Raw genomic sequence first — 25331 nt, 5'->3', positions numbered from 1 at the left:
CTTTAACTGGATTACTTTCAATTACTTTTGGATTACTCCAATACCAAATATGCCGATAAAAGACAAAATAAACTAAATATGAATAAAATTATGACTCACAACACGTGGTAAGCTTTCTCTCCTGACTTTGATCTCCGGCAAAACTAACATAAAATGCAACAGAAACAAAATGAAAATAAATCCAAACAGCTTGCCAACATCATTTTTGCCGTTCCATGTATTCAGTTACTCCCCAAGCCTGCACAAAATTTAGTAATTTTATTCATATTAAGTTTCTTTTGTCTTTTATTAGCATATTTGGTATTGGAGTAATCCAAAAGTAATTGAAAGTAATCCAGTTAAAGTAACCCTACTCACCCCGGGTTATGCAAAAAATAAAGGCTTCAATCGTGTGATTGTAGCAATCTACGTGCTGACTCATCGCGCCGCACGAAATATATTTGGCCACTTGACCGAGGAGGATTAAAACTTTGCTCGGGCCATATTAGGAATATCCGCCAGCAGCATGTGGTTACGTAAGTAAACCATGAACAAACATAAACGTATTCAGATAGTTACGTTTTTTTTTTACTCAAGTAGATTAGAATGTTTTTTTTAACCATTAAATGTATTTTTAAATGAAATTAATTAAAAACGTAACTAAAACATTGAGGACGTGTTCGCTTGTGGGCGGGCCACCCGACTGGTTATTCCGGCGGTTTCCCGTCAGTAAATGGAGCGCACCCAGGTGAACTAACAGGTACTGGTGGAGTGTATGACGACGCGTCCTATTGTTTTTCCGACTTTCTTTTCCTTTGTCATCTTTCCCTTTTCTTGTTATTTGTATGCGGAAGTTATTTGGCTCTACTGTGCTGTAATGAATTCTAGACAAATAGAAACAACTGCAGGAAGGCAACTTGCTGGTTGTTTATGACAGAGTTTTCACATTTTCTTGAAGTTGAGGCTTGTTGGACCAAATTCCGGTTCAGGTTGAGGAAGGACGTGCAAAAGGTTATGTTCTGTGCAAGGTAAGACTGTTAAATGGACCTTTGTCGTATGCAACAAGCTTCTTAAATGCAGACCGACTTCCCATGCATATTGCGAATGTTTACAGTTTTTGTGTGTCATTTTATTGTTTAAATCGTTGATATGTTTATTTTAATGTAGTTCTCGTGTTGCCTTTCTTGTTTTTCTGCACGTCATTGTTTTCCTCGGGGTTTCCCGCATAAATGTTTACACAGGAGATCTTGTGCATTATGAACAACTGCTTGAGTTATTTATACTACAAAAATTTTAGGATTATTCATTTTTATCTACAGTACTTGTATTGTGTTTTTGTAATGTGCAGTTAATCATATCTTTGGCTTTTATCAGTTTCTTTTTATTTTTAAAACTCTTAGTAGAAATAAAAGCTTAAATACAAACAAACATAATAATAATTAAAATAAAAAGTAAAAAAACGCGAACTATCATCTTAACAAGCATAAAGATAGGCCTTTTTTTTAGGTTGAGAAGGTTGCAGGTATTTCGCATGCAAGCTCACACAATTTTCTGCCGTCTTGCTGCGTATGGGTACCAAAAACCTCGAAAAGGCTGAGCAATAGCATAAGAAATTCAATGGGGATTTTTTGTCATTCGAGTCTCCGTAGTTTGTATTCTTCCTTTTGCTCTTTAGCACTCATTTTTTGTTGCACTACAGTGTATAGACTACACAATAGAGTAACATCTACTGGTTAAGCAATACATACTATTCCTTTGAACACTTCTTATTGCTGCGTTTTTTTTTTAAATTTACGGTTAATATTTTTGATTACATCTATGTTCTAGATACATCTAATTACATTTTTTTTGTCTTGATATATTTGATCTATTTTTGTACTCTATAGCTATACGTATTTATTAATGCAATAAATGGATTTGTTTAGAATTTCCATTAATAAAATTGCGTTATTGAATCATTTAAAAATTAGACTTGTAAACGTACTTTTACTTTAAGTTTGTATTTCTTATTTTGTGTTTACATTAATACAATCTAATGCTTTTTTTCAGGTAGTATAATCAATCTTTGCCGTTACTTTTAACTCAATAATGACCAATTTGGCGGTCAAATGTGGCGGTTGCATAATGTCAGAGAAGCAGCTGTATCTTGCTGATGCCCGCACAATGATAACGCCTACGGGCTATTCTTATGTAAGATGCTGGTCATATTCTTCAGCTAAAAATAAATACTGGGGTGTGACGTTTGAGGTTTTCCAAAATGATTCAAAGTAAGGCGGCATTCTTAACTCATCAGTGATTGTAAAATACATTTCCCTTCTTTTACTTTTGGAAGCTGATTTGATCTTGATTCCTGAGGGAGAGGATGGAGGTTCTTCGCAAGTCGACGGCGTTCGCCGCTGAGGTCATGGAGGTATTCGACCGATCACTGAGCAATAAACAGTTGGTGTCCCAGGCCAAGTCCTTGTGCCGGGACTTTATCTTGTCCCGACTCAACCAGAACGGATTGACATGGTCCAAAAGTGAGATAAACCTGTCTCATTGCGGTGGCGCCCTGGCTGAGGTCTCCTTTGTGCTGCTATGCCTTGGTAAGACTGCCGGGACGTTCCCGCTACCAAATATTGCATGTTTACTGCGACGTATTTACAAAACTCAATTCCAATGAAGTTGGGAAAGTGTGTTAATTGCAAATAAAAATTGATCCAAGTAAATTGCAAATTCTTTTCAACCCATATTTAAATGAATGCACAGCAAAGACAACATATTTATTGTCTTCACTCATAAACTTTATTGTTTTGGGAGAAAATCATCAACTCTGTAATTTGATGACAGCAACACGTGCCAAAATAGTTGGGACAGGTGTCAATAACTACTCAGAAAGTGGATGAATGGAAATCAACCAACTATTTGCAGGTGAACAGATGAATTAGCAACAGGTGAGAGTTGTTACTGGGTATAAAAAAGGGAGACCCGAACAAGCTAAGTCATTCACATGCAAGGATGGGGCGAGGTTCACCTCTTTGTGAACAACTGCGTGAGCAAATTGTTGAACAGTTTAAAAACAACATTCCTCAAAGTACAATTGCAAGGAATTTAGGGATATCATCATCTACAGTCCATAATATTGTGAAAAGGTTCAGGGAATCTGGAGAAATCACTGTGCGTAAACGGCATGGCCGTAAACCATTATTGAATGCCCGTGACCTCCGAGCCCTCAAGCGGTACTGCATTAAGAACCGACATCAATGTGTAAAGGACATCACCACATGGGCTCAGGAACACTTTGGAAAACCACTGTCAGTCAATACAGTTCGACGCTATATCCGTAAGTGTGGGTTAAAACTTTATGTTGCAAAGCGTAAGCCATTCATCAACAACATCCAGAAACGCCGCAGGGTTCTCTGGGCCCGAGCCCATCTAAAATGGACTGATACAAAGTGGAAAAGTGTTCTGTGGTCTGATGAGTCAGTTTTCCAAATTGTGTTTGGAAATTGTGGACGTCGTGTCCTCCGGTCCAAAGAAGAACAGAACCACCCAGACTGTTATGCACGCAAAGTGCAAAAGCCAGCATCTGTGATGGTATGGGGGTGCATGAGTGGCCAAGGAATGGGTAACCTGCACATCTGTGAAGGCACCATTAATGCAGAAAAGTACATTCAGGTTTTGGAACAAAGTATGTTGCCATCCAAACAGAATCTTTACCATGGGCGCCCTTGCTTCTTCCAGCAGGATAATGCCAAGCCACACACTGCACGTCTCACGACAGCGTGGCTTCGTAGTAAGAGGGTGCGGGTGCTTGACTGGCCTGCCTGCAGTCCTGACCTGTCTCCCATTGAAAATGTGTGGCGCATTATAAAGCGCAGAATAAGACAAAGGAGACCCCGGACTGTTGAACAGCTGAAGCTGTACATAAAGCAAGAATGGGAAAGGATTCCACTATCAACGATTCAACAACTAGTCTCCTCACTTCCTAAACGTTTATTGAGTGTTATTAAAAGGAAAGGTGATGTAACACAATGGTGAAGAAGCCCCTTTCCCAACTACTTTGGCACTTGTTGCAATTATAAAATTCTAAGTTTATCATTATTTGCTTATGGAAATAAAGTTTATGAGTTTGAACATGGATAATCTTGTCTTTGTGGTGTATTCATTTAAATATGGGTTAGAAAAGGTTTGCAAGTCATTCTATTCTAATTTTACTGACATTTTAAACTTTTTCCCAACTTCAATGGAATTGACTTTTGTAAGAGCTTATGTCAGATGGAAGACCGGGTAACTAAAAAGTAGTTTTTAACATGATATCTTTCCAATAACCTGTCAAAACAAACAAAGCAAGCACATTTTTTTTTTATTCCACCACTTTTATCAATATTTACATTAGGATTCAAGAACGTATTGCTCCTGAGCCAGGTATGGCTTTTTTTCATGATTACATCTGGCTCAAATATTAAATGAAGGCCATGATAATTTATCTGTATCTTGCCACTTTTAGTATATGCGAAGCCATAAGCTCATGGTTTGGTCCAGAATATAAAGGGCAGAGTTTCAACTACTATAGTCATAGTTTTAGACCAACAGACCTCGTGTTGGCTGTACGTCTCTATGGAATTCTGTATATGGAAGCTCATTAAAGAATGCATGTTAAGTATTGAAACAATTGATGTCAAAAACCCACAGAACAAACCAAAGACCCCAAATCACCATCCAAGCACCCATAGCAATTTAATTAGTGTGTGTGAATGGTTGGGCCAATCACTGGACACATAGTGCACTCACCTATATATATCCGTATCCTTTTCATTTGTAATATTTTGGGATATTTGACAAAACATTCAAAACCATTATTTACAACCGGAATGCTGGTCATAATGAGCCTCACTGATCTTAAGTAGCTGCAGGAGGGTGACATATTTTAAATGGTATATTTGTTGATTTGCTTTCATGGCTCTTTGAGTCAAAAAGGTTTCAGACCCTTGATTTAGATTTCAAACCCAGAAGGGGGAACATTTTTGAGTTGCGGGCTTTATTGGTTTAATAAAATTTGGTAGAGGGGCGTGACTAGGGGAAAAATGGTGATTTGACTGAAAATGTTTTTTATTCCTGCATATAGTCTAAAATACCTTGGCATTAAATGAGGTAAAAAAGTTGTAGAGGTATCCAATTTTTTAATGAATAAATTTACATGTAGACATGTACATGTCACATATTAGGTTATCTTTTTATAAATTGATTATTTTTACAAAGTTATCTTTTAAACACAAAACAAAATTGAAGCAAAATATTTTATTAGGTTGTTCCCTTTTATTAACTAAATGCAATAATATGCCATCAAAATGCAATAGAGATAAGCTCGGATGTGTTTTATTTTCATTGTGTGAAATTTGATAAATATCTTGATAAATACTACAACAACATAATAAAAAATAGGAATTACAGAAAAACATATTCAGCTATTTAATTGTTGGCCTTGAGGGCAGTACACATTAATGCATCATGAAAAATATATTTTTTATGGACGGCATATACGAAGAGACACTTAGGACAAGAGTGGCATCTGTTAATGTTTCTGGCGGATGGGACCGAACCGGATCTGGACCGCACCAAAACAACGACAACATTTTTTTGATAATAGTACTTAAGCAGATTAATAAACGGGCCGCAGTTTTGACTATGCCTGATTTAGATAAATATGTAGGAATTTGGCATTTTAAGAATACTTGTTTTTTATTTGTAAATCAAAAACTTCAACCGAGTAATTATAAAACACTTTTTTCCAATGAATCATTTTTAAATATGAAAAAGTCAATATAGTGTTTTAAATTAAGTCTGAAATTCAAGAAATTCTGTCTACGTAACACATTTTCTTTCGAATACATTTGACGAGTACGATCTTCACATTATACTAGCCTCTGTCCAAAACTGCTAAAGCCAAGCCAAAGTTGTCTTGGTTCCTCATAAATTGTCTTTTTAGTCCAAAGTCCTGAAAAAGAAATGTTCCTTAAATATATACAATGTAAGAACACTCCTCCTACCAATATTGTTTTTAATCTTGTTTTCCAAAATATACTTGTAGTTCATATTATTTTGGACCATGAGTACCCATCTATTTTTATCCATCTATTTTCTCAAACGCATATCCTTATGAGGTATTGGTGTCCTGGGAACTTTAAAAACTGTAACCCGTTTTAATTGATGGAGTGGGAAAAATGTATACTAAATTAGCAGCGTGAAGGGTTAGCGATCTGATGTTTTGTGCTGGTTGCCAAGGTGACGAGTTGGAGCGCATCCTTCCCAGCCTGTATCGGAATGTGGCCCGCCAGCTCAACATTTCTGTCGCCATAGAGACCATGGTTTCGGACGCCTTCATCGGCGTCGCCACAGAGATCTTCTCCACAGGTACCTAAACGGCATTGCAACATGTGGTAATATCAAAATCATACACATCTTACTTACCAAAAACCCCAAAATAAAGTCCAATATCTTGAGATCAAAATGAATTTGAAAATACGGTATTTTCTGAACCACAAGGCGCACCTAAAAACCCCACTTTGGCCAGAAATGTTAAAGTGCACATGATATGATCAAAGCCTTGCAGACTGAGAGAGCAAGAGAGAGCAAATTGAAACCCAGTACGTATTTGAAATTAGTTGATGGGTTTTTTTTGGGGGTGGGGGTATTTCATCAAAGCCCCGACTGGCCGAGTGATAGAGCAAACCAGAGAGAGAAAGGGATAGATACATGGCTTCAGCAGCACCACAAAGTCGCAGGACACTAATTCTCCTCAGCGAGATGTAGTAGAATGCAGAGTAGGTGTCTGATACAGTATGAAAGACGCTTTGATATTAATTGGCATTGGAGATCTCAAGTCAAGGGGTGCTGGCACTCTCACTGCTGCAATCTGGGGGTTTGATTCCTGTCAGCCCAATGGTTATACACTGATAAAAGCAATAGCAATTTCATGCACTTATAGTTTGTTGCGCCTTATGTATGAAAATTATACCACAAAGACTGTGCTGTACTACATTTAACTGCTTCAAACCACGGTGCTTTTGTTTCCTTTTTTTGAATTACAATTTTATCCTAAAAAAATATTCAACCTTTTTCTTTTTTTGAAATATGAAAAAGAAATACAAAAACCTAACTTTTTCAAGACTTTAATCTCAAGTCTTAGTTTGTTTTTTCTCGCCAAAATAAAAAATCTTGGATGGTCATATTTTTGGTGCCACAGAATATTGATTTACAAAAAGAAATTTCCAAAAATCATGCTGATGTTATGACTTTAATCTAGAAAAGATTACTGATTATATTGTGTTCCAACTAGCACACAAATGATGCATCACAACACTAATATAGTATTGCAATTGCTCAGTTATAAACAATAGTTTTAAGTCAAGTCAAGTCATTTTTATTTGTATAGCCCTTAATCACAATAAGTCTCTAAGGGCTTCACAGATTAGTACACTATGTTACACAGACTATTTTTCAGCCGACAAGAAGAGTAGGTTATTATTCATATGCAATGGAGTAGAAGTGAGTTTTAAGTTTAGATTTAAACATTTCCACTGAGGTTGCAGATCGGATCTCATTAACTAGAAGACTTGTTTGATAAAATGCTGTAGCGTCGAGCTTCTATTCAGTGTTTTAAAGGTTTGCATGCACGTCTTTTGATCGTGCACGTCTTGTCTTGACGTGTTGAGCCCAACCCAAATTGGAAGTCCTGAGCTGCCTTCCAGCATTGGCCTCAAAAATGCACTTTTCATAGAGGCCGCACCCGTACATGTGCATCCTAAGCCACATAAAGCACGTAGATCTGTTTGTTGCAGAAAACAAATACCGCATTCATATTTTCAAAGTCAGGTTTTCAGTCTGCAATTTTCAGGAAAAATGATTTATGCATTTATGTGACATGTTTTTTTATCTATATGAAACCTCAAACTAAAACCGTAAAATGATCCATTAGCTCACATCTGAAGATATCAGGATTCGTACGAGTGCTTGAAATCATTGAAAATTCTCAAATTTTAATGTTGTGTTTTAAGGATTGGAAAGCGCTTCTATTTTGGTGGAATTGCTTGTAAATGCTTGAAATTGTTTCCATTTTTTTCAACAAGTCTGACTAAAAATAACGCCAACACTGCTCTCTGGTGGCTTCGCTTTGCCATTGCATTTCTTCTACCCTTGTGATTAACAGTAGTTGGATTTAGTTTGTATTCCATTGTCCTATGAAACGTCATGGCCAGCCATGGGTCGTGCCCAGGAGTTTAGGTACATGCTACACCTAAACAGGGCACTAAGAAATGAGTATTGATGCAAGGATTGCTGGTACCTGCAGCACCGCTATTGCTTTCTCTCCCGACACCGCATTAGTCTTTTCCCGGCCCCAATAACAATCCAAGGAGCTGGTGATCAGTAATTCTTTTTGCCCTTCTGACGTTCCTCAGAGTCTGATTTAATTGAATAATATATTTTCAATGTAACCTAATAGCTGTAGCCATGCTCTACTGATTGTTTTTTTTTGTGTGTGTCTGCGAAGGGAGTGGGGGGGGGGTTGACACGTTTACAACACGTTTACTTATGTGCCCACCCACCCAGCTGTTTGACTGACAACATACACCAGCCTATCACAGTTGCACACACAGTCACGCCCACCCAACTCACACACACACACACACACACAAGCACAGCCCTCCATCCCCGTGATGGCATTTGCTGTGTGTTGTCTGCTGCAGATAAAATACTAAAGTTGTGAATGTGAATTTCCCTGCGGGGATGAATAAAGTATCTATCTATCTATCGAAATCATTAAAATCAACAAACTGCAATCAGTAAACCGCAATACAGCAAGGGAACACTGTTCATTTTAGATAAATTCAAAGAATAACTTCAATCCAATTTTATATTTTGAAGAGAGGTTGCAAATTAAAATCATACTATTTTATAAAAAAAGTATTTTCTCGAAACAGGCAGCATTTTTAGGTTTGGTGTATACTGTTTAAATTCAGAATAGAACATGAATGGGAAAAATCTCAAAATTAAACGGTGTAGCTTTTGGTTTAATTTATCTTTAGTTTATTCTTATTAAATTATAATTTAAGAGTAAGTGTGTATTATCTGACAACTCGATGTCACCGTATTGTGTAGTGCAACCAAAAACGAGTGATAAACAAGCAGAAGGAATAATACAAAGACTCAAAATGAAAAAAAATTCAGCAGCATTTCTCCAACTGTTGATGCCCACCCTTTCACTGTTATTGGCTATTGGGTACCCGTAGCAGCAAGATGGTTGACAAAGATGTCAGCTCCCTCTAAGGGAGGCAAATTATATGTAAAATGAATACAATTTTCTTGACCTACAAGTGTTTAAAAAGAGAATGTTCATATGAAGCGGCACGGCGGCTGAGTGGTTAGCACATCCGCGGCAAAGAGGTCATGAGAGGTGCATGTTCTCCCCGTGCTTGCGTGGGTTTCCTCCAAAAACATGCATGTCAGATTAATTGGCCGATCCAAATTGTCCCTAAGTGTGAATGAGCGAATGTTGTCTGTCCCTGTGTGCCCTGCGACTGGCTGGCAACCAGTTCAGGGTGTCTCCTGCTTGCTGCCCGAGGATGGCTGAGATAGGCTCCAGCACCCCCGCGACCCTACTGAGGATAAGCGGTGCAGATAATGGATGGATGTTGATATGATAGTCCATGTGTTTTTGCTTAATTTTTAAATCAATCTAGGTTTATTATAATATGAAGTTTTTTTTTATCACTATGAGGCGCTAAATAATACACACAGCCCGTTTTAATAGAGTTGGTGTACATTTGCCTACTTGTTTGTGCACGCAAATCTGCATATACGCCATGAAACCATTCTCTATTTCTTGGGAGAGTTGTGTTTTTGTCATATTGAATCACACTCTCCACATGATTGTCTAAGTTATAAAACTTCACACAGATCTGCATATTTGATCAAGAGTTCCAGCAAAAATATCCCTAGTCCGGGTGCGTTGACCTTGTCAGTATGCCAGGAAACTTTGGGCATGCATGTACACTCCTTTGCCTTTTTGGGAGATAAATGCACGGATGGATGCAACGTTTCGAAAGCCTGGGATTCCTTTGGCAAACTCTCCAAACTTTAGGGAGCTTTGGACATGTGGATAAAAATAGAAAAGAAACACTCTTACACATGATTTGTTCTGGGTTGGTTTCATAACATAGTATCTTGCTTGTCACGAGTTGGAGCTCCGCAGAAGGGATGATCGTGTTCCCCAAAGTACATTGATTAGTTTCACTGACTGTGCAAATTCTCCAAGGTGCTATGATCAAGAACAAGTCAGAGTGAAGCCAATTGTTAATTTATAACTACATGTACAAAATAAAGTTTGAAAATTTATATTGCAAAGTTCATTTACATCAATCGACCCCAAATGGTAGCCCACGGGCCGAGTACGGTTAGCCTCGACATTTTGTCCGACCCCCTTAACAATATAACTGTCAATTTTGATTTATAATGCGCATTTTCTTAACTAAAAAATAACTCAGAGTCTGGGTGGCTGTTTTTTGTTGTAACGGTACCAGGGACGAATGTTTTTTTGTGAATTTCACATGTTACAATACCAATAAATTTGTCACTTACAATGCTAAGCATAGAATAGAAATTTTCGTGATTGTATCATGTGAAATGGACAATGAAATTACCAATCTCTGGTACCATGACTAAAAATAGTGAGATAAAATCGGCCTTTTCGAAAGTCATCTATATCACTCGTAGTCAGTGCTCTGATGACCGAGCTGAACTTGGACCTGTTAAGACTGTACGGAACACAGAAATTTCATGTTCCATGGTGGACCTTTTTTTCTGTGAAGAACTTAGAGTGTCATTTGTTTTTTATTTATTTGAAAAATAGTGTCACTATTCATTTCCTGGCATTTGTTCTGTGAAGAATTCGGATGGTTTATTTGATTGTGGCTTTCTGGAAAAGAATAATTGTATACATTTAGGCAATCGTCACATTTTTCTGTTACCAACTGACCTCATCTGAGAAGGAAAAGGTTATGCGGCCTTCATAGAATAAAGTATGGGCAGCCATGATTTACATGAAACATTGGAATATAAGAATTATTACAGGACTCTTAGCCATATATTCCAAAACAGGCCTGCGCTTTCATGCCTAGGCTGCTATCTTCTTTTCGCCCAGTCTGCTTTATCCTGTCAATCCCTCTTCTATTCTCGTCCGTCTTCAGTTAGCTTAGACACTTTCCGCGGACGCTTATCTCGTCTAAGCTTGCTTGGCTTTGGGACGTTGTCCCGTTTAGAGATAACGTTGTGGGTCAGATGATATAAGCGCAGCCTGAATAAGGAGGCTAATGTCATTTAAATTCTGCCATCTCTTCGGCTGCTGACAATAACCAGTCAATATTCTGTAAGTTGCAGTCAACCTAGTTTACTCTGCTGTACTATTGTCAGTCTCAAAGGGACAGTGTGAAATATTTAGTGCATTGCTATAGGTACAAAAAAAACCATTGATTAGAATAATGTTTCTTTTTCATAGTGGGATCCATACATATTAGTTGCCGCCATGTTTGTCTGGCATCTTGCTGCTACACTAGATAGATACTTCATTCATCCCCGTAGGGAAATTCTCAAAAAAACTTGCTTATTTGGCACTGGTTTTCATTCACATTAGACAATACAGTGCCATCTACTGGTCAAATATTACACAATGTACCTTTAAAACACTCTTATCAGCTCCATTCTGTGAACATGTTATACGGGATGATTACCAGCACAAAGTCCAGTTTGGGCTGCATTTTTATTCATGTGCACAGAACACTTGGCAACCGCTATGGAGATCCGACACAGGATAATAATTTTTAATAACGCGCAAAGCTTTGCTGTGCTCAGTCTGCGTACCTCTGCTAGCCAGCAATGCAAATTTCATACAAACGCTTATGTGGAGCTTATTAGTAGCAGTGTGGTTCCCTCAGATCATGGGTGTCATACTTCTTTGAGGGCCACAAAAGTATAATGTAACTAAATATGATTGAATGATATTTAAAATACAGTGGAACCTCTGCTCTCGACCATAATCCGTTCCAGAACCCTGTTCGAAAACCGATTTGTTCGATCACCGAAATCATTTTTCCCATTAGAAATAATGTAAATCGTTTTAACCCGTTCCAACACCCTGAATGTTTACCTTGAATGTTTCACGTAAACATAAAGCTAACCCAGGCTAATCGTATGTTCGCGATATCGTAATCTTCAGTACGAAAGATTAGGCTAACATGAACGTTTGAAAATAAAAAAATCAGGTCGTTTACAAGTCATTTAGCAACCGGGTCTCCACAACAAGTGGTGAGCGGTTCATTGGAAAGGGGGCTCCGTTCCAACACCCTGAATGTTTTGCCAGAATGCTAACCCAGGCAAATCGTATGTTCGCATTATCGTAATCTTCCGTACGAAAGATTACGCTAACATGAACGTGTAAAAATAAAAAATAAAAGGACAAAGAAAAGAATTATGCATAGGATTTCTTACTTTTGTGGTGGTCAGCAGAAGGCGCAGGTGGACGGTGGGGTATTCCCTAGCAAGACCAGACACTCGCACACCTCCTTCATATTTTGCTTTCATTTCTTTCTTAAATGCAATAGTTGTACGCACTACTTTTCTTTTTTTCACCTGTAGCAACTTTGCTGCTTGCACTAACTTTCTTCACAGGCATAATTAGGGGCTAAAACACTTGGTACATCTATATTAAAAGCAAAACAAAGCATAACAGTTGGTCACGAAAAGAGCCATCTACACCCGTACGCCGCTCAGCATCGCACCCTAAAGTACGCATTTACGCATTACTGGCGTTCGAACTCCGATTTTTTTGACCGAACAGCGAAGCAAGAATTTCTGGAAATTTTTGGTCGGACTCCGATTTGTTCGAACTGAGAGGCGTTCGAAAACCGAGGTTCCACTGTAAATTTTACTACTCCTTCATGTAAAATAACATCATTATTAATTGATTATTATTTAAACTGTATTGTATGGCATGATTCAATTTTACTCTACACTTTGTTGTCATCATCAGGACATAATGGAAAACTGCATTTACCTTCCTGTCGGCAACCCAAAGAGGCCATATTAGACCAAAAAAAGCCATATTGGACCCCCAAAATACCTCCAAAATTATGACTGGAGCCACAAAAAAAAATTGAAGCCTTATAAAAAGCAAACACACACCGAATCTACTTATATTTTTGGGAAAACCTTAAGAATGTTTTGTCCTACAGAAACCATATATTTCTAAATTATCGAACATTTTTAAAACTGTCAGAGAGCCACTAGGGGGAGCCAAAGACCCGCACGTGGCTCCAGAGCAAGTTTAACAAGTTGAAAATTCCAACTTTGTTGGCAGTAGAAAGCATCTTCCTCTGCATTTTGCCCCAGCCGCTGCCATGCTTTTATCATTCCAGAGTGTGTTGACTATATTGCTTTCAGAGAAACTTAAAATTGAAACTAACTCAGACTAAGATATTGACGTACAGGCAGAAAAGAGGTCTGGGGGCTGTTTTGCCTATCAGAATTCCGAGAACAATGCATGATTAAAGCCCGCTAAGTAGCGAAACCGCTATAAGTGAACCGCGACAAAGCAAGGGATTGCTGTCTTATAATTACCGTCAGATGACTAAAGCATACACGTCTATTTCATAGAACTGAATAGATCATGTTTGAGAAGGTGGAATACATTCCACTGTATGACATTAATATAAGATTTGGGCTTCGCAGGCATCACGTGGGGCAAGGTAGTGTCCATGTACGCAGTGGCTGGCGGCTTGGCCCTCGACTGCGTCAGGCAAGGACACGCCAGCACAGTCAACATCATCGTGGACAGTCTGGGCCAGTTTGTACGCAAGTACCTGGCCCAGTGGCTCAAACGACGTGGAGGATGGGTACGTTGACACCGATGCTTTCTTTCTCGTACATTTCAGGAGTTTATTTTGCGGAATTTTTAGTACTGAGCATATGCTCCAATTATTTATACAGTCCTTTACAACAATCCTTTCAGTGTACCAAAGTGCTTTACATTAATAACAGAGAAACAAGTAAAAACAAACAATAAATAAAAGACAATAGTAACGATCAATGTGCTTTGTTTGATTCCATCGTTGTTATTAAACAATGGTTGGACTAATTTTCTTTATTTAAACAAAGACAAAACTCAATATATGGTGTTTAGGAATACCTTGCCGGCCTTGGCACCTTGTCTGCCAAGAAACCTGGGTATGACTTTTGACAGTCTCCTCAGGTTTGACAAACATATCAACAATGTTGTCAAGACGAGCTACTTTCAGTTGCGTCTTCTAGTAAAAGCTCAATTGTTTTTAAGCCGTCCAGACCTAAAGAAAGCTATACATGCCTTACTAAGTTCAAGGTTAGATTATTGCAATGCACTTTGTGTTGGCGTCTCAATGCAGGTGATGCTCGTCTTTAAACCAACACCAGGATACCTGTGCAAATCTCTCGTATTCTTAAATCCTTTCCCTGGCTCCATGTCTATTTCAGAATTGATTTAAAATTTTTAATGTTAGATTTTAAAGGATGTCGTTTGAGGTGTCCTAAAAAGTTGAATATTTTCTGAATTAAATAAGTGTTTACAATGACCAGCTGAGTTCAAAGAGCCCTTATGCTTTATTTTCCACGCTCCTATCTGCTTTTATGTCTATTCAGAGCTGTTCAGGGCGTAACACGTACGATGAATAGGGGCAGGGGGGTGTGCTGGAGAGTGCATCATGCTCATCCCTGTAGTTTTTTTTAACATTATATTTATTAATGTAGCATCAAAATGGTGAAAGTAAAAACAAGACCTGCTTCTAGTTAATTCCAAACACCACCCCAAAAAATATGAGGAAAAAGTTCATTCAAGTGCATCCAAGAAATGCACATACTTGCACAGGCACCAGGAATGAGTTGACTGAGGTTGCGATAAGTAATCAAAGATAAAAGCATAAAAAAACACTACGAAGAGCATTAAATAAAAAACAAACATATGTACACATTGTTAAGGACATTTTGAGTGGTTATATCACTGCAAAGCCGTGGACATTCCATGGTCATAATACCTCGGGTGTAGATAGTTATTTCTAACCCCAAGGCGGCACAGGGTAACAAAGTTCCGAATTCCGTACACTTTTTAATATAAATACGGTACACTTTTCCTAAATACTACTACCACGATAATGCAACATATTGGACTCCTTCCATTGCTGAAAAAGTTTACTGTTAAGTTCAAACTTTAGAACATGCCCAAAATAAGGAAAGGAGGCATCAATGAATTTGGAAATTGCAGGGAAACCAGAGAGGATAAGAAAATTCCTTTTGCAGTTCTAAATCTCTCCCCTGTGCTCTCAATTTTTTCGGCTCCAGACATCGGTTTGTTTTTGGTGCCCATAAGAATTTTTTGATTTGCCGACCGGAAAGTAAATGCAGTTACCCATAACATCCACATAATGACGACGAAGTAAATGGTAAATGGTCTGCATTGATATAGCGTTTTTCAAGTCACTGAAGTCCTTGAGACAGTGTGTAATTTTTAGTGCCTCCTAGTGGTACAAAAGACTTTCATCGAGTAAAGAAAAGAGACATTGATTAGAAAACTCATACCTATCTTAATTTTTATTATAAAGATCGTAGGTCGGAAAATTAGACTTCTTTTGCATGCCCTCCGTACCTAGAATTTGCTGCCATGTTTGTCTGGCATCTTGCTGATATGCTGTGCTCTTGGCAATGGTTTTCGTTTGCATTATTCAAAAACAGAGCCATCAAGTGGTAAAATATTAAACTCTGGGGCTTTAATCAATACATTTGTGCAATGAAATGGCAAGACGTTTTTTTGAATAAAATTTGACAATACAGAGGTTATTTATAAAAAAAAATATATTTTTTTAAAATACAGTACTTTCATTTGTCAAAAAAACACTTGTGCCTGCAAAATGAGTTTGTTCTTTAGTATTTAATAAATAAATAAAGGTTTTTACTTGGTGGATTTGGTCTCTTGCGGGACGTTTCTGGAATGCAACCCTGTGAAAAACGAGGGGATTACTGTACAGCACAACAACAGTAAGTTCATTCAAAAGTACAGTAAATTAAAAAACAAAACAAAACATTGCAATGTAAACATCTAGAAATGACTCACTTCAAAGCTCGAATGTTTAATATTTGACCAACAGATGGCACTGTATTGTCTGGTACGAGCGAGGGCCAGTGCCACTGGGCACAGCATGGCGACAGGATGCCTGACAAACATGGTGGCGGACTAAGTGGGGATCCCACTGTATAAAAGAAATACCGTATTTTCCGCACTATAAGGCGCACCGGGTTTTTATCATTTTATTTATTATTATTATTCAGCCAGTATCAACCATCAACATGATATCTACCGGAAATCATTTTGTCACGCGAAGCTATCAACGTGTCTCGTCGCCGGGTTTTTAGACCCAACTGCTGTGTTGAGAGTCATTAGGTGACCAAACCCCCCAATTCCAACCCTTAATGCCGAGCGCCAAGCAGGCAATGGGTACCAATGTTGTAAGTCTTAGGTATGACTCGGCCGAGGCTTGAACCAGCGACCTCCCTGTCTCGGAGCAGGCACCCTACCATCTAGGCTACCGAGCTGGTATTTCTATAGCGCTTTTCAAGTCAATGACTTCCCAAAGCGCTTTACAATGTGCTCCACATTTCCCAATAGCGGCCATGCAGCCATGTAAGGCGCTAACCTGCTTATTGGGGGTATTAGGGGTTCAGTGTCTTACCCAAGGACACTTCGACATGTAACACGGACGAGCCGGGATTTGAACTGGGATACCTTGATCCCAAGACGAGCGCTCTACCTCCTGCCGCCCCGAAAAAATAGTTTTTGGTCCAATATTTGACATACATAAGATGCACCATATTATAAGGCGCTACAATGGGAACGTGGACAAAACAGTCAGATAGTTCAGTCAAACTTATTACCCCCTTAACATTCCCAAAGCTTGCAAAGACGCAAATACGTGTCGAGAACACGTGCGGATGTGGTGTCTGTACAATGTCACTCAAATGCATCTTTCCAAATATCATTCGGAAGGTTAAAGTCTTGGGATTCAAGAAATGCCAACCATTCCTTAGTTTGTATTTTCTTTTTCGCTCGCAACTTTACTGTGCATATGACAATAAACACTTGGAATTGAGTTTAATTTAAAAATAAACACTCCATTCCATCCATTATCTGCACCGCTTATCACAGAAACATCGAGTTCAGTCTGAAACAACATACAGGGAAAATATATAGCCGGAGTAGCTCACCGAAGTCGTTGTGTTCAATAATAATGTGCAGCCATGGTCCTCTTATATCCGTGAGTGTAGTAAATCCAGGAGAATAAAATATTTACAAATACAGAATAGTAAAAAGTGCTTTCTGTATGCCGTCAACTACGTGCTATACACATTCATCTTTTTCGGCCAATTGCAGGCTTTGTTTTGCCGCTTAAGCCTATGCCAGCCTGTAAATGATAAAAAGGATCCGCCCCTTGACCTCCTAATAACTTTAGCCAATAGTGATCGATTCAAATGATGATTGACACATTGGTTAGCCAATGAAACGCCGGTAAATAAATCCCAGCATACACCGTGGACTACTTGGCGTTCGGGGCAAAATCTAGTCGGCGGCTGCAAGTTAGTTAGACTTTGCGACTTAATATTGATCCATAAATAAGGGGCATTGTCAACTTTTGAAAAAAATAAAGGCTTTTAGGTGCGCCTTATAGTGCGGAAAATGCGGTACACAATTCTCAACCTAGAATTTTTTTTTTATTGAAATTAACATTGGTATGATGGGCCATGTATTTTTGCCTAGTATTAAAATCAATGTTTTCTTTTTTATACTGAAAGTATTTTGTAACACAAGGAGGCACTATTACACACTGTCCCTTTTGTTGTATTGAGGAATTAGAAAAGGGGTTTATGGAGTGGGAGGAGTAAAAAGTGTGTGAATAGAAGATAGAACTGCTAATGAAAATAATTTGAGATTGATTCATTCAGGCACATCCAGTTTAATGTGATTCAATGTACTTGAACAGCATTCGTTTTTGTCTCAGTAGCAAGGGAAGCATTTTTACAAAAAGTGGAGCCCGCATACCTTCTTTGAACTCCGATAAAGGTTTATTCGATTAACGTTTTCTCATTGAAAAACTGTAGAAAAAGAACACATTCTAACAATATTCTAACACATGTAAAGTTTGTGCTCCTGCTAAAGGACTCTCTTGCGCCTCCTGCAGGTGGAACTGTCCAACTTCGTGGTGAGGAAAGACCTTTTCCCTGAACACCGCTGGTTGTCATCTGCACTGGATTCCCTGCGATACTTTCTCACGTCCATGTACGTTTATATCATGAAGGAAGCGTGATCGCCATCAGAATCCTAGATCTCCACCTGACTACACGCAACGACAAATAATCTTGGCAAGGGTCCGAAACAATTCTTGCACAAGCCGTCAGGACTGAGGCTGGACCGCTGCCGGATGCCCATCACCAAATGTTTCCTCAGCGGCTTCTCTTCCATCGCATGGGATTGGGCTTCATCCAAAGTCATTTTTCAAGATAATGCACGGGTAAGGGGCTGCAAGTTGGTGATGTCCCGCTTTTGGTGGATAGTGTTATGTGAACACTTTTGGGTCCTTTTTCATCAAAAAATGCAGATCCAATCACCATTGTTTGGGGGCTAAAGAGGACTATGCTGGCCCAAGTGTTGATGCTATTTCCTTTTAAAACTGTATATAGGTTATTTATGATTTTATTTTTGAAACGATTAAAGTCAACGGGTGCAAGATAATTCTGTTTTGAGCGATTGTGTTGCATGCTTGGTGCTTTTTTGGTTTGAAAATGTAATGTATGTTTGTATTTTGCAGTAAATGACACGATTTTGCAAACATTTATTTATTCATTATTATTGGAAAGAAAAATGGAAGTAATTGTCAAAAACGTAATAGAATTATGTGCCATCCATTTTCCGAAAGTGCATGTCCTTATTTTGTAACAGCTCACTGTAAAAAAAAATCAGCGGGGGAAAAAAAAAGTACCTTTTTATATAGTCTTGAATATCATTAGTAGACAAGGGAGATTTCTGTCTGAATTAAAGATATAAGCACAGTGACATTACATTGTTCCTTATTCATTTCAAAATATTGTCTAACAACCACAACATACACTTTATACTTAAGATGACAGAAACACTTGATGCTAATGACAGACTCTGAAAATAAAGTGCTGAGTCTTAAAACACGTGATTCAGCCCCTTCCAAATCACCATGGCAACACCACCTATTATTGATCTGCTATACAGACTTGTTTCAACAATACAACTGCTTATCTCCAGTGAACCTAAAACAAATCACTTGGCTGGTCACAAACTAATGCATAAGCAAACGCTTTCCAATAGCCATATAACATTCCCACGTACTACATACATTAGTGCAACTTACTGTATTTTCCAGACTATAAGGTGCACATAAAAACAAAAAGTGCGCCTTAGAATTCAGTCCACCTTATATGTGGATAAAATGGGAAATGCATAATTTTTTTATCCGTGGGAAATACTACACGGGGTGCAATGATTGATCACTCGAAAAACATTAAATGCAATGGGAATCGAACCCAGGTAGCGGGGGTGATAGGGCATTCCAATTTATCTCATTAAGTCAAGTCACATTTATTTGTATAGCCTTTAATCACAAAAATGTCTCCAAAAACTGCACAGAATTACAATTACACCATCGCCTGATCTTATCACACTTGGCAGTGCCAGATGCAAATGTTAGAGGATATTTCATCATTAGATACACCAGAGTTGTTTCCTTCCCCGTGCTTTTTTGTGTATATTCTTTTCAGCTCAGTGGCCTTGGAAGTACGCCGCTCACCCCGAGACTGCGAAGTCATTGGTTCATGCCTCGGCCGAGTCATACCCGAAACATTGGTACCCGTTGCCTCCCTGCTTGGCGCTCGGCATTAGGGGTTGGAATAGGGTGGTTTTGTCCCCTAATGGCTGCCAACGACAGGCGTTGCGACACATCGGTTGCATTGAGCGAGGGGGCTGGGAATCCCCTCCACAGTATTAATCTCCCGGAAAGATGCAAGAATACGAGTGTGTTCTTGACTCCCACTAGGAGGATAAGGCTCGGGTATATAGAAAAATTCTTTCTTTCAGGACAAGTTTGTGTCCTCCATTTTCTCACATTTGTTTCTGGCACTGTGATTAAAAAGAGAGTGATAATGAGATAAAATTGAATGCCCCGTGGTGATATCTATTCTGTATCACCTGCGGTTAGGTTTTAGCGCTTTCACCACTGGGAATCCCGTTGCATGTATTGTTTCGATTGATCAAGCATTGCACTGACATGTATCGTAAATATATAAAATGTGCACACAAATAACTACATTAGCTCTTCCTGTAGTTTTATTTCCATGCGCCTTATAGTCCTGTGCGCCTACCGTATGAAAAATGTATGACAAAAGAATTTTTTTTGGAGGTGTATAATTTAGCATGCCTTATAGTGCGGAAATTACGGTAATCGTTTCTGTAAACGTTCTCAAGATCTCAGTAGCCATTTTAAATAATGAGACATTTTGTCTCAGACATGATATAATAACCTCAAATGTCAAAAATGTACCCCACACCATAAACAGTACTCCCGCTTAATCGTTCAACTTTTCTGAGCTTTAAGAAGAGCGGACATAAGTGACGCGCAAGTGCTCCATCAGAGGCTGGCTGGCTGTTGCCATGGAAACTCTTTGCTCCAGCCTCCCATCTGGACGCAGATTGAATGATCGCGATATCTGCGGGATAAAAAGACGAAGGGAAAGCTTGGTTAACGACTAAAATACATAAGGGATCTCTGGAAATGTCATGTTTTAATACCTCCTTCACATGAGGCTCCTTGGCAAATGAGATTCTTGCGATGGAGTGGCTGTGCAGGATTATCTGCTGGCCAGTAAGATCCCCTTCCTCAATATCCACCACACCTGCCAGAGAGAAAGCTGATGTTTACTGTCACACTAAATATAACACAAGTACCAGAACTTTGACTTGTGAATGATTGATAGCGTAATGCTAACATATACTAAACTAGACTCGCTGTGAGCCAATAGAGCATTTTTGGGTGGCATTTCCCTCATTCACGGGCAGCACGGCGGCGCAGTGGTTAGCGCGTGTGCGGCACAGTTCTAAGGTCTCGGGAACCTCCTGTTTGGGTTCAAATCCAGCTACCGGACTTACTGTGCGGAGTTTGTATGTTCTCCCCGTGCTTGCGTGGGTTTCCTCCGGGCACTCCGGTTTCTTCCCACATTCCAAAGACATGCATTTCAGGTGGATTGGCCGGTCCAAATTGTCCCTAGGTGTGAATGAGCGAGCGAGTTGTCTGTCCCCTGTGTACCCTGCGATTAGCTGGCAACCACTGCCCGATGATTGCTGGGATGGGCTCCAGCACCCCCCGCGACCCTACTGAGGATAAGCGGTGCAGCTGATGAGATGAGATGAGATTTCCCTCATTCACCTCAAAAAGTGACCGACCTTATAGCTTGTAAAATATTGTGGTCCTGGCCAAATAGGTTCTGAACTGAGGAATTGGAATGTCTTTCATGTAAAGCTGCTATGTCAGCAAAAGCAAAAATGCAGAGTGATGTTTTTTGGCAAATTTCACATCTGAGGTAACCTACTTGACTACCTGTGAAATATGGTGATGAAATTCAATGTCGTTCTGGCCTGGGAGAGTGGAATGTCTTTCTGGAAATAAATGCTGAGTCAGCTTAACCGAAAGTGTGACTTTACATTTTTGGGCATTTTTTCAAATATAATAAGTCAACCCAAATAACTGTCCGCAAGACATGGTGCTGAGCGTTGTTCTGGGTTGGTAGAGAGAAATGTCTCTCTAGAAAAACTGATGACTCAGCAAAACCAAAAGCTCTTAGTCAGTTGTTTTGGGCATTTTAACCTCTAAAGCAGGGGTGTCAAACAGGCGGCCCGCAGGCCGGATCAGGCCTGCTAAGGGATTGAATCCGGCCCACGGGACAACGCTCAGAGAAGCGCAAGAGAAAAACAAGCTGCAGATTGAAATATATCCGCTTGATGGTGCTAAAGCTAGGTTCCTCTCACAAATGGCGTACTTTTATTTTTCTCTCTCACTTTCTCTCTCTCTTTCATTCTCTGTCTTTTTCTCTTTCTTTGTTCTTATTTGTCCCTTTCTCTGTGTCTTTTTACTTTCTTTTCCTCTCTCTCCTTTTTTCCTTTTCTCTCTTGCTTTCCCCCCTCTCTCCTTCTCTCTTTCTATTTCGCTTAGGATTTTGTTTTCTCTCTCTTTCTTTCCCCCTCTCTAACTATTTCTCTTTTTATCTTTTTTGTTTGTCACGCTCTATCTCTCTCTCTCTTATTCTCTTTTTCTTTGTCCCACTCTCTCCACTTTTATCTCACTCTCTTTCTTTTATTTCTTTCTCTCTTTTTTTCTCTCTCTCTAATCTGCTAGTGCGGCCCCCAAGAGAGGGTTTGTTCATTCGTGTGGCCCCCTAGTTAAAATGAGTTTGACAACCCTGCTCTAAAGTGACCTCCCGGATTACTTGTGTAAGATTGTGATCCTGGCCAAAGTTGTTCTGGACTGTGAGAGTGTCAGCAAAACCAAAGATGTCAAGTCACCATTTTTGGCCAGTTTTCCCATCTAGGGTTCCCCACCTGACTGCATGTAAACAATGGTGTTGATATTTAATGTTGTTCTGGACTGGGTGAATGAAATGTCTTTCTGTGAAAAATGCTGAGTCAACAAAACCTTAAGTGCTCTGCTCAAAAATCTTTATGGTGAGCTAACAAAATTGCCATTTTTATCACCGCACTTTCACACAATTGCATAGGATATCATGTATGTTTTATCAGTCTTGCCCCATTCACTCTAATCTGTGTCATACTATTAGTCTCCGGTGGCCAAGGTTATCCTAATAAAGTGTACAAAACATTATACCAGAGTTCTGTGCCACAACAAGAGCCACCTTATTGGTTCCCGGCTGCATCCGAATGAAGCCGCACTCACGGTGCAGTGGCTTCTTGGAATCTACGTGGAAGGCGTTGAATCTAGAGAAATACCAAAAGAGAAATACGTTAGCCATAAATGGCTCTAGCGGGTCATGCCCACGCGATAACGCACGCAAAGTTGATGACGGGCTGTCCGATATGGTTGAACTCGAGCGTCTCCATGTAGCGGAATGGTTTGATGGTGGGGAAGCAACCCTCTCCTGGTTCTTCTGACTGCCAGGTTCCCAGAAGCCAGTCCAGTGGTAGGATAGAAGGGTTCATCTCCACTAACCCAATAAATTATTGGGGGGGGGTGTTGAGAAACACAGTCAATATCCATTAGTCAAGGCAGGTTTAATTGTCTTATTTACATTTTTTTATCTATTATTCACGTGGATTTGTCAAGCCCATTCATTTGGTTTCAGGATACTGTATATCTGTGCCATAAAACTACCGGTGTTAGTTTCCTCTCAATAAATAAGTTAGTGTTTTTCAAACAGTGTGCCAAGGAAGACTAATGTGCCGTGAGATCTTGTTTTGTCTTGCCTCGTGTGCTGCAGGACATTTTATTTTTTACACAAAAAAAACATGCAATTGTGACGCGTCTTTGCTTTCTTCCAATGATCAGACAAGTAACCGTAACGATCAGTAGGTGGCAGCAGATTACTTTGTTTTTCTTTTTGTACTCTATCTGCTCAAGTATATTTACACGGATATACAGTATGTGTTTTTTGGCTGAAGCTGTTTTAGATTGAAAGGCACAAGAATAAAAAAAATGAATCAACTAAAGTAAAAATATTGCACGCGATTGTGTATATTTTATTTCTTATTTTCATACTTCAGGCAAGTACAGCATAGTGGCTCCCATCTCCCTGCAGGACAACAAATGTTTCCACCCGGTCTCAAACCTGGAACCTTTCATGTGTTAGGCGAATGTACTATCCACTGCACTACAAAAACACGTTTTCTCACTATCCCAAAATATAATGAAATAAATAAATAAATAATAATGCTGACAACGTAGTAAAACACCAGTTGTTCCCTTTGGAAGATCCTTAAACTGATATTAAGTATAATTTTTGTTATCTGCATAGAAAAGCATGATATAAATATAGTAAAATCTAAGAAAAAAACGGGGGGGGGGGGTATGGGGGGCAGGCCGAAGTCGAACTCAGTAGTTTAAACGTAGTGCGGTTGTGAAACCGCAAAGCACTGCGGTTTTGTCGTGAGTGATGGAGTTTTGGTCAACCACAATTGTTACTGTTCGAGTTTGAGACTGGGAGGTCGGTGGTTCGCGCCCCGGCCGAGTCATTCCTAAGACTTAAAAAGTGGTCGGCGGCGCCCTCTGTTGGCTGCGGCTGCATCGGCTCGCTACAACGGGTCAGGTGCAATCGACATTTCGTTCTGTGTACATTGTTACACAGAATGACAATACAAGGAAATTATTATTATTATTATTATTATTATTAAACGCTAAAAATACACTGGGGAGCCAAGGGGGGCGCCATGGGGGCACCAGCATGCCAAAGTTTGCGAACCATTGCGCTTAAAGGAACTCATTTCCATTTGCTTCTTGTCTAGCAGATGACGACGCCCTCATTATTCAACATTCCGAAGAAGAAAAAGAGGACAGATTGCTCTGACCTGACAGATGAGGCTACTCTAAATGTTCATTTTACCGCACAAATAAAAAAATGTTTACCCTTTAAACAAGCCGATGGACGCCAAGTGAATTTAAAATGACATTGCAGTTACTGTAGGTCGAGCGTGTAAGACAAACTTAAATTTCATCAAGGGGAATGCCACATCAAATAGTTGATTTTTTTCCGAGCAGTTAAGCTTCTTCTGCATCTTCAACGCAGGTTTTTGTTTGACGAATTAAGAATAAAAACAAATAAAGCCTAAAATAGACGCAATGAACCAGGAAGCACAACACATTTTTCCGAAGGCTCACAAACGGCACTCACAATATCCTTCATTATTTGCATTCATAATAAAGAACCAAACCTCCTACCTGATTGAAGTGCAGAACAAGACATATTTTGCGTTAATTAAAGATAAGATTAAAATTAACGAACAAAACACGCTGACAATAATTTTAACAGCAAACGCACTGGTGACTTTGCCTGACACACGCCTATGACGCAGTATGCAGGGGAACTCTGGGAAATGTAGTTGATCTGCCTTGCAAATTGTTGACGATGCATTTTTCCAAACGGAACATTTTTGCAGATATACTTTGCAGTGAGGGTTGTGTCTGACGAGGCACTGTCAGACTAGAAATAAATTAACCTAC

At 39.3% G+C, this 25331-nt stretch overlaps 2 protein-coding genes across 6 annotated transcripts; one reads left to right on the top strand and one right to left on the bottom strand.

The window, feature by feature from the left end:
• Positions 1–484: 484 nt before the first annotated feature.
• LOC148374471 (bcl-2-related ovarian killer protein-like) lies at positions 485–18990 on the top strand. 5 transcript variants are annotated; one of them, XM_088336875.1, is made up of 6 exons: positions 485–739; positions 2312–2389; positions 2477–2564; positions 6244–6372; positions 13741–13904; positions 18267–18990. In XM_088336875.1, the coding sequence occupies exons 2-6, from the start codon at positions 2342–2344 to the stop codon at positions 18390–18392; spliced, it is 555 nt and encodes a 184-aa protein (XP_088193001.1). In that variant the 5' UTR covers positions 485–739; positions 2312–2341; the 3' UTR covers positions 18393–18990. The 5 variants fall into 5 exon arrangements, with proteins under 5 accessions (XP_088193001.1, XP_088192993.1, XP_088193011.1 ...); XM_088336867.1 differs by having other exon boundaries at positions 485–1007; XM_088336885.1 differs by having other exon boundaries at positions 485–1007; positions 2312–2564; positions 18267–18287; positions 18384–18990.
• On the bottom strand, positions 18906–25200 carry thap4 (THAP domain containing 4). Its single transcript, XM_088336895.1, has 5 exons — positions 25050–25200; positions 23169–23322; positions 22986–23095; positions 20900–21003; positions 18906–20817 (listed from the first exon to the last, which is right to left on the bottom strand). The coding sequence occupies exons 1-5, from the start codon at positions 25072–25074 to the stop codon at positions 20701–20703; spliced, it is 510 nt and encodes a 169-aa protein (XP_088193021.1). The 5' UTR covers positions 25075–25200; the 3' UTR covers positions 18906–20700.
• Positions 25201–25331: the final 131 nt, after the last annotated feature.

The sequence above is a fragment of the Urocampus carinirostris genome, chromosome 1 (assembly GCF_059441175.1).
Source record: "Urocampus carinirostris isolate Australia breed hairy pipefish chromosome 1, RoL_Ucar_1.0, whole genome shotgun sequence".
NCBI classification, from domain to species: Eukaryota; Metazoa; Chordata; class Actinopteri; order Syngnathiformes; family Syngnathidae; genus Urocampus; species Urocampus carinirostris.
This window is presented reverse-complemented; position numbering and strand designations above follow the sequence as displayed.

Excerpts from the sequence above, each read along its gene's own strand:
- LOC148374471 (XM_088336859.1), top strand. The coding sequence starts at position 2,342 with ATGGAGGTTCTTCGCAAGTCGACGGCGTTCGCCGCTGAGGTCATGGAG. Across the intron at positions 6,373-13,740 it reads CACAGAGATCTTCTCCACAG|GCATCACGTGGGGCAAGGTA; the intron begins GTACCTAAACGG and ends TGGGCTTCGCAG. Across the intron at positions 13,905-18,266 it reads TCAAACGACGTGGAGGATGG|GTGGAACTGTCCAACTTCGT; the intron begins GTACGTTGACAC and ends CGCCTCCTGCAG.
- thap4 (XM_088336895.1), bottom strand. The coding sequence starts at position 25,074 with ATGTCTTGTTCTGCACTTCAATCAG. Across the intron at positions 21,004-22,985 it reads TGTTGTGGCACAGAACTCTG|GTGTGGTGGATATTGAGGAA; the intron begins GTATAATGTTTT and ends TCTCTCTGGCAG. Across the intron at positions 20,818-20,899 it reads AGGAGCCTCATGTGAAGGAG|ATATCGCGATCATTCAATCT; the intron begins GTATTAAAACAT and ends TTTATCCCGCAG.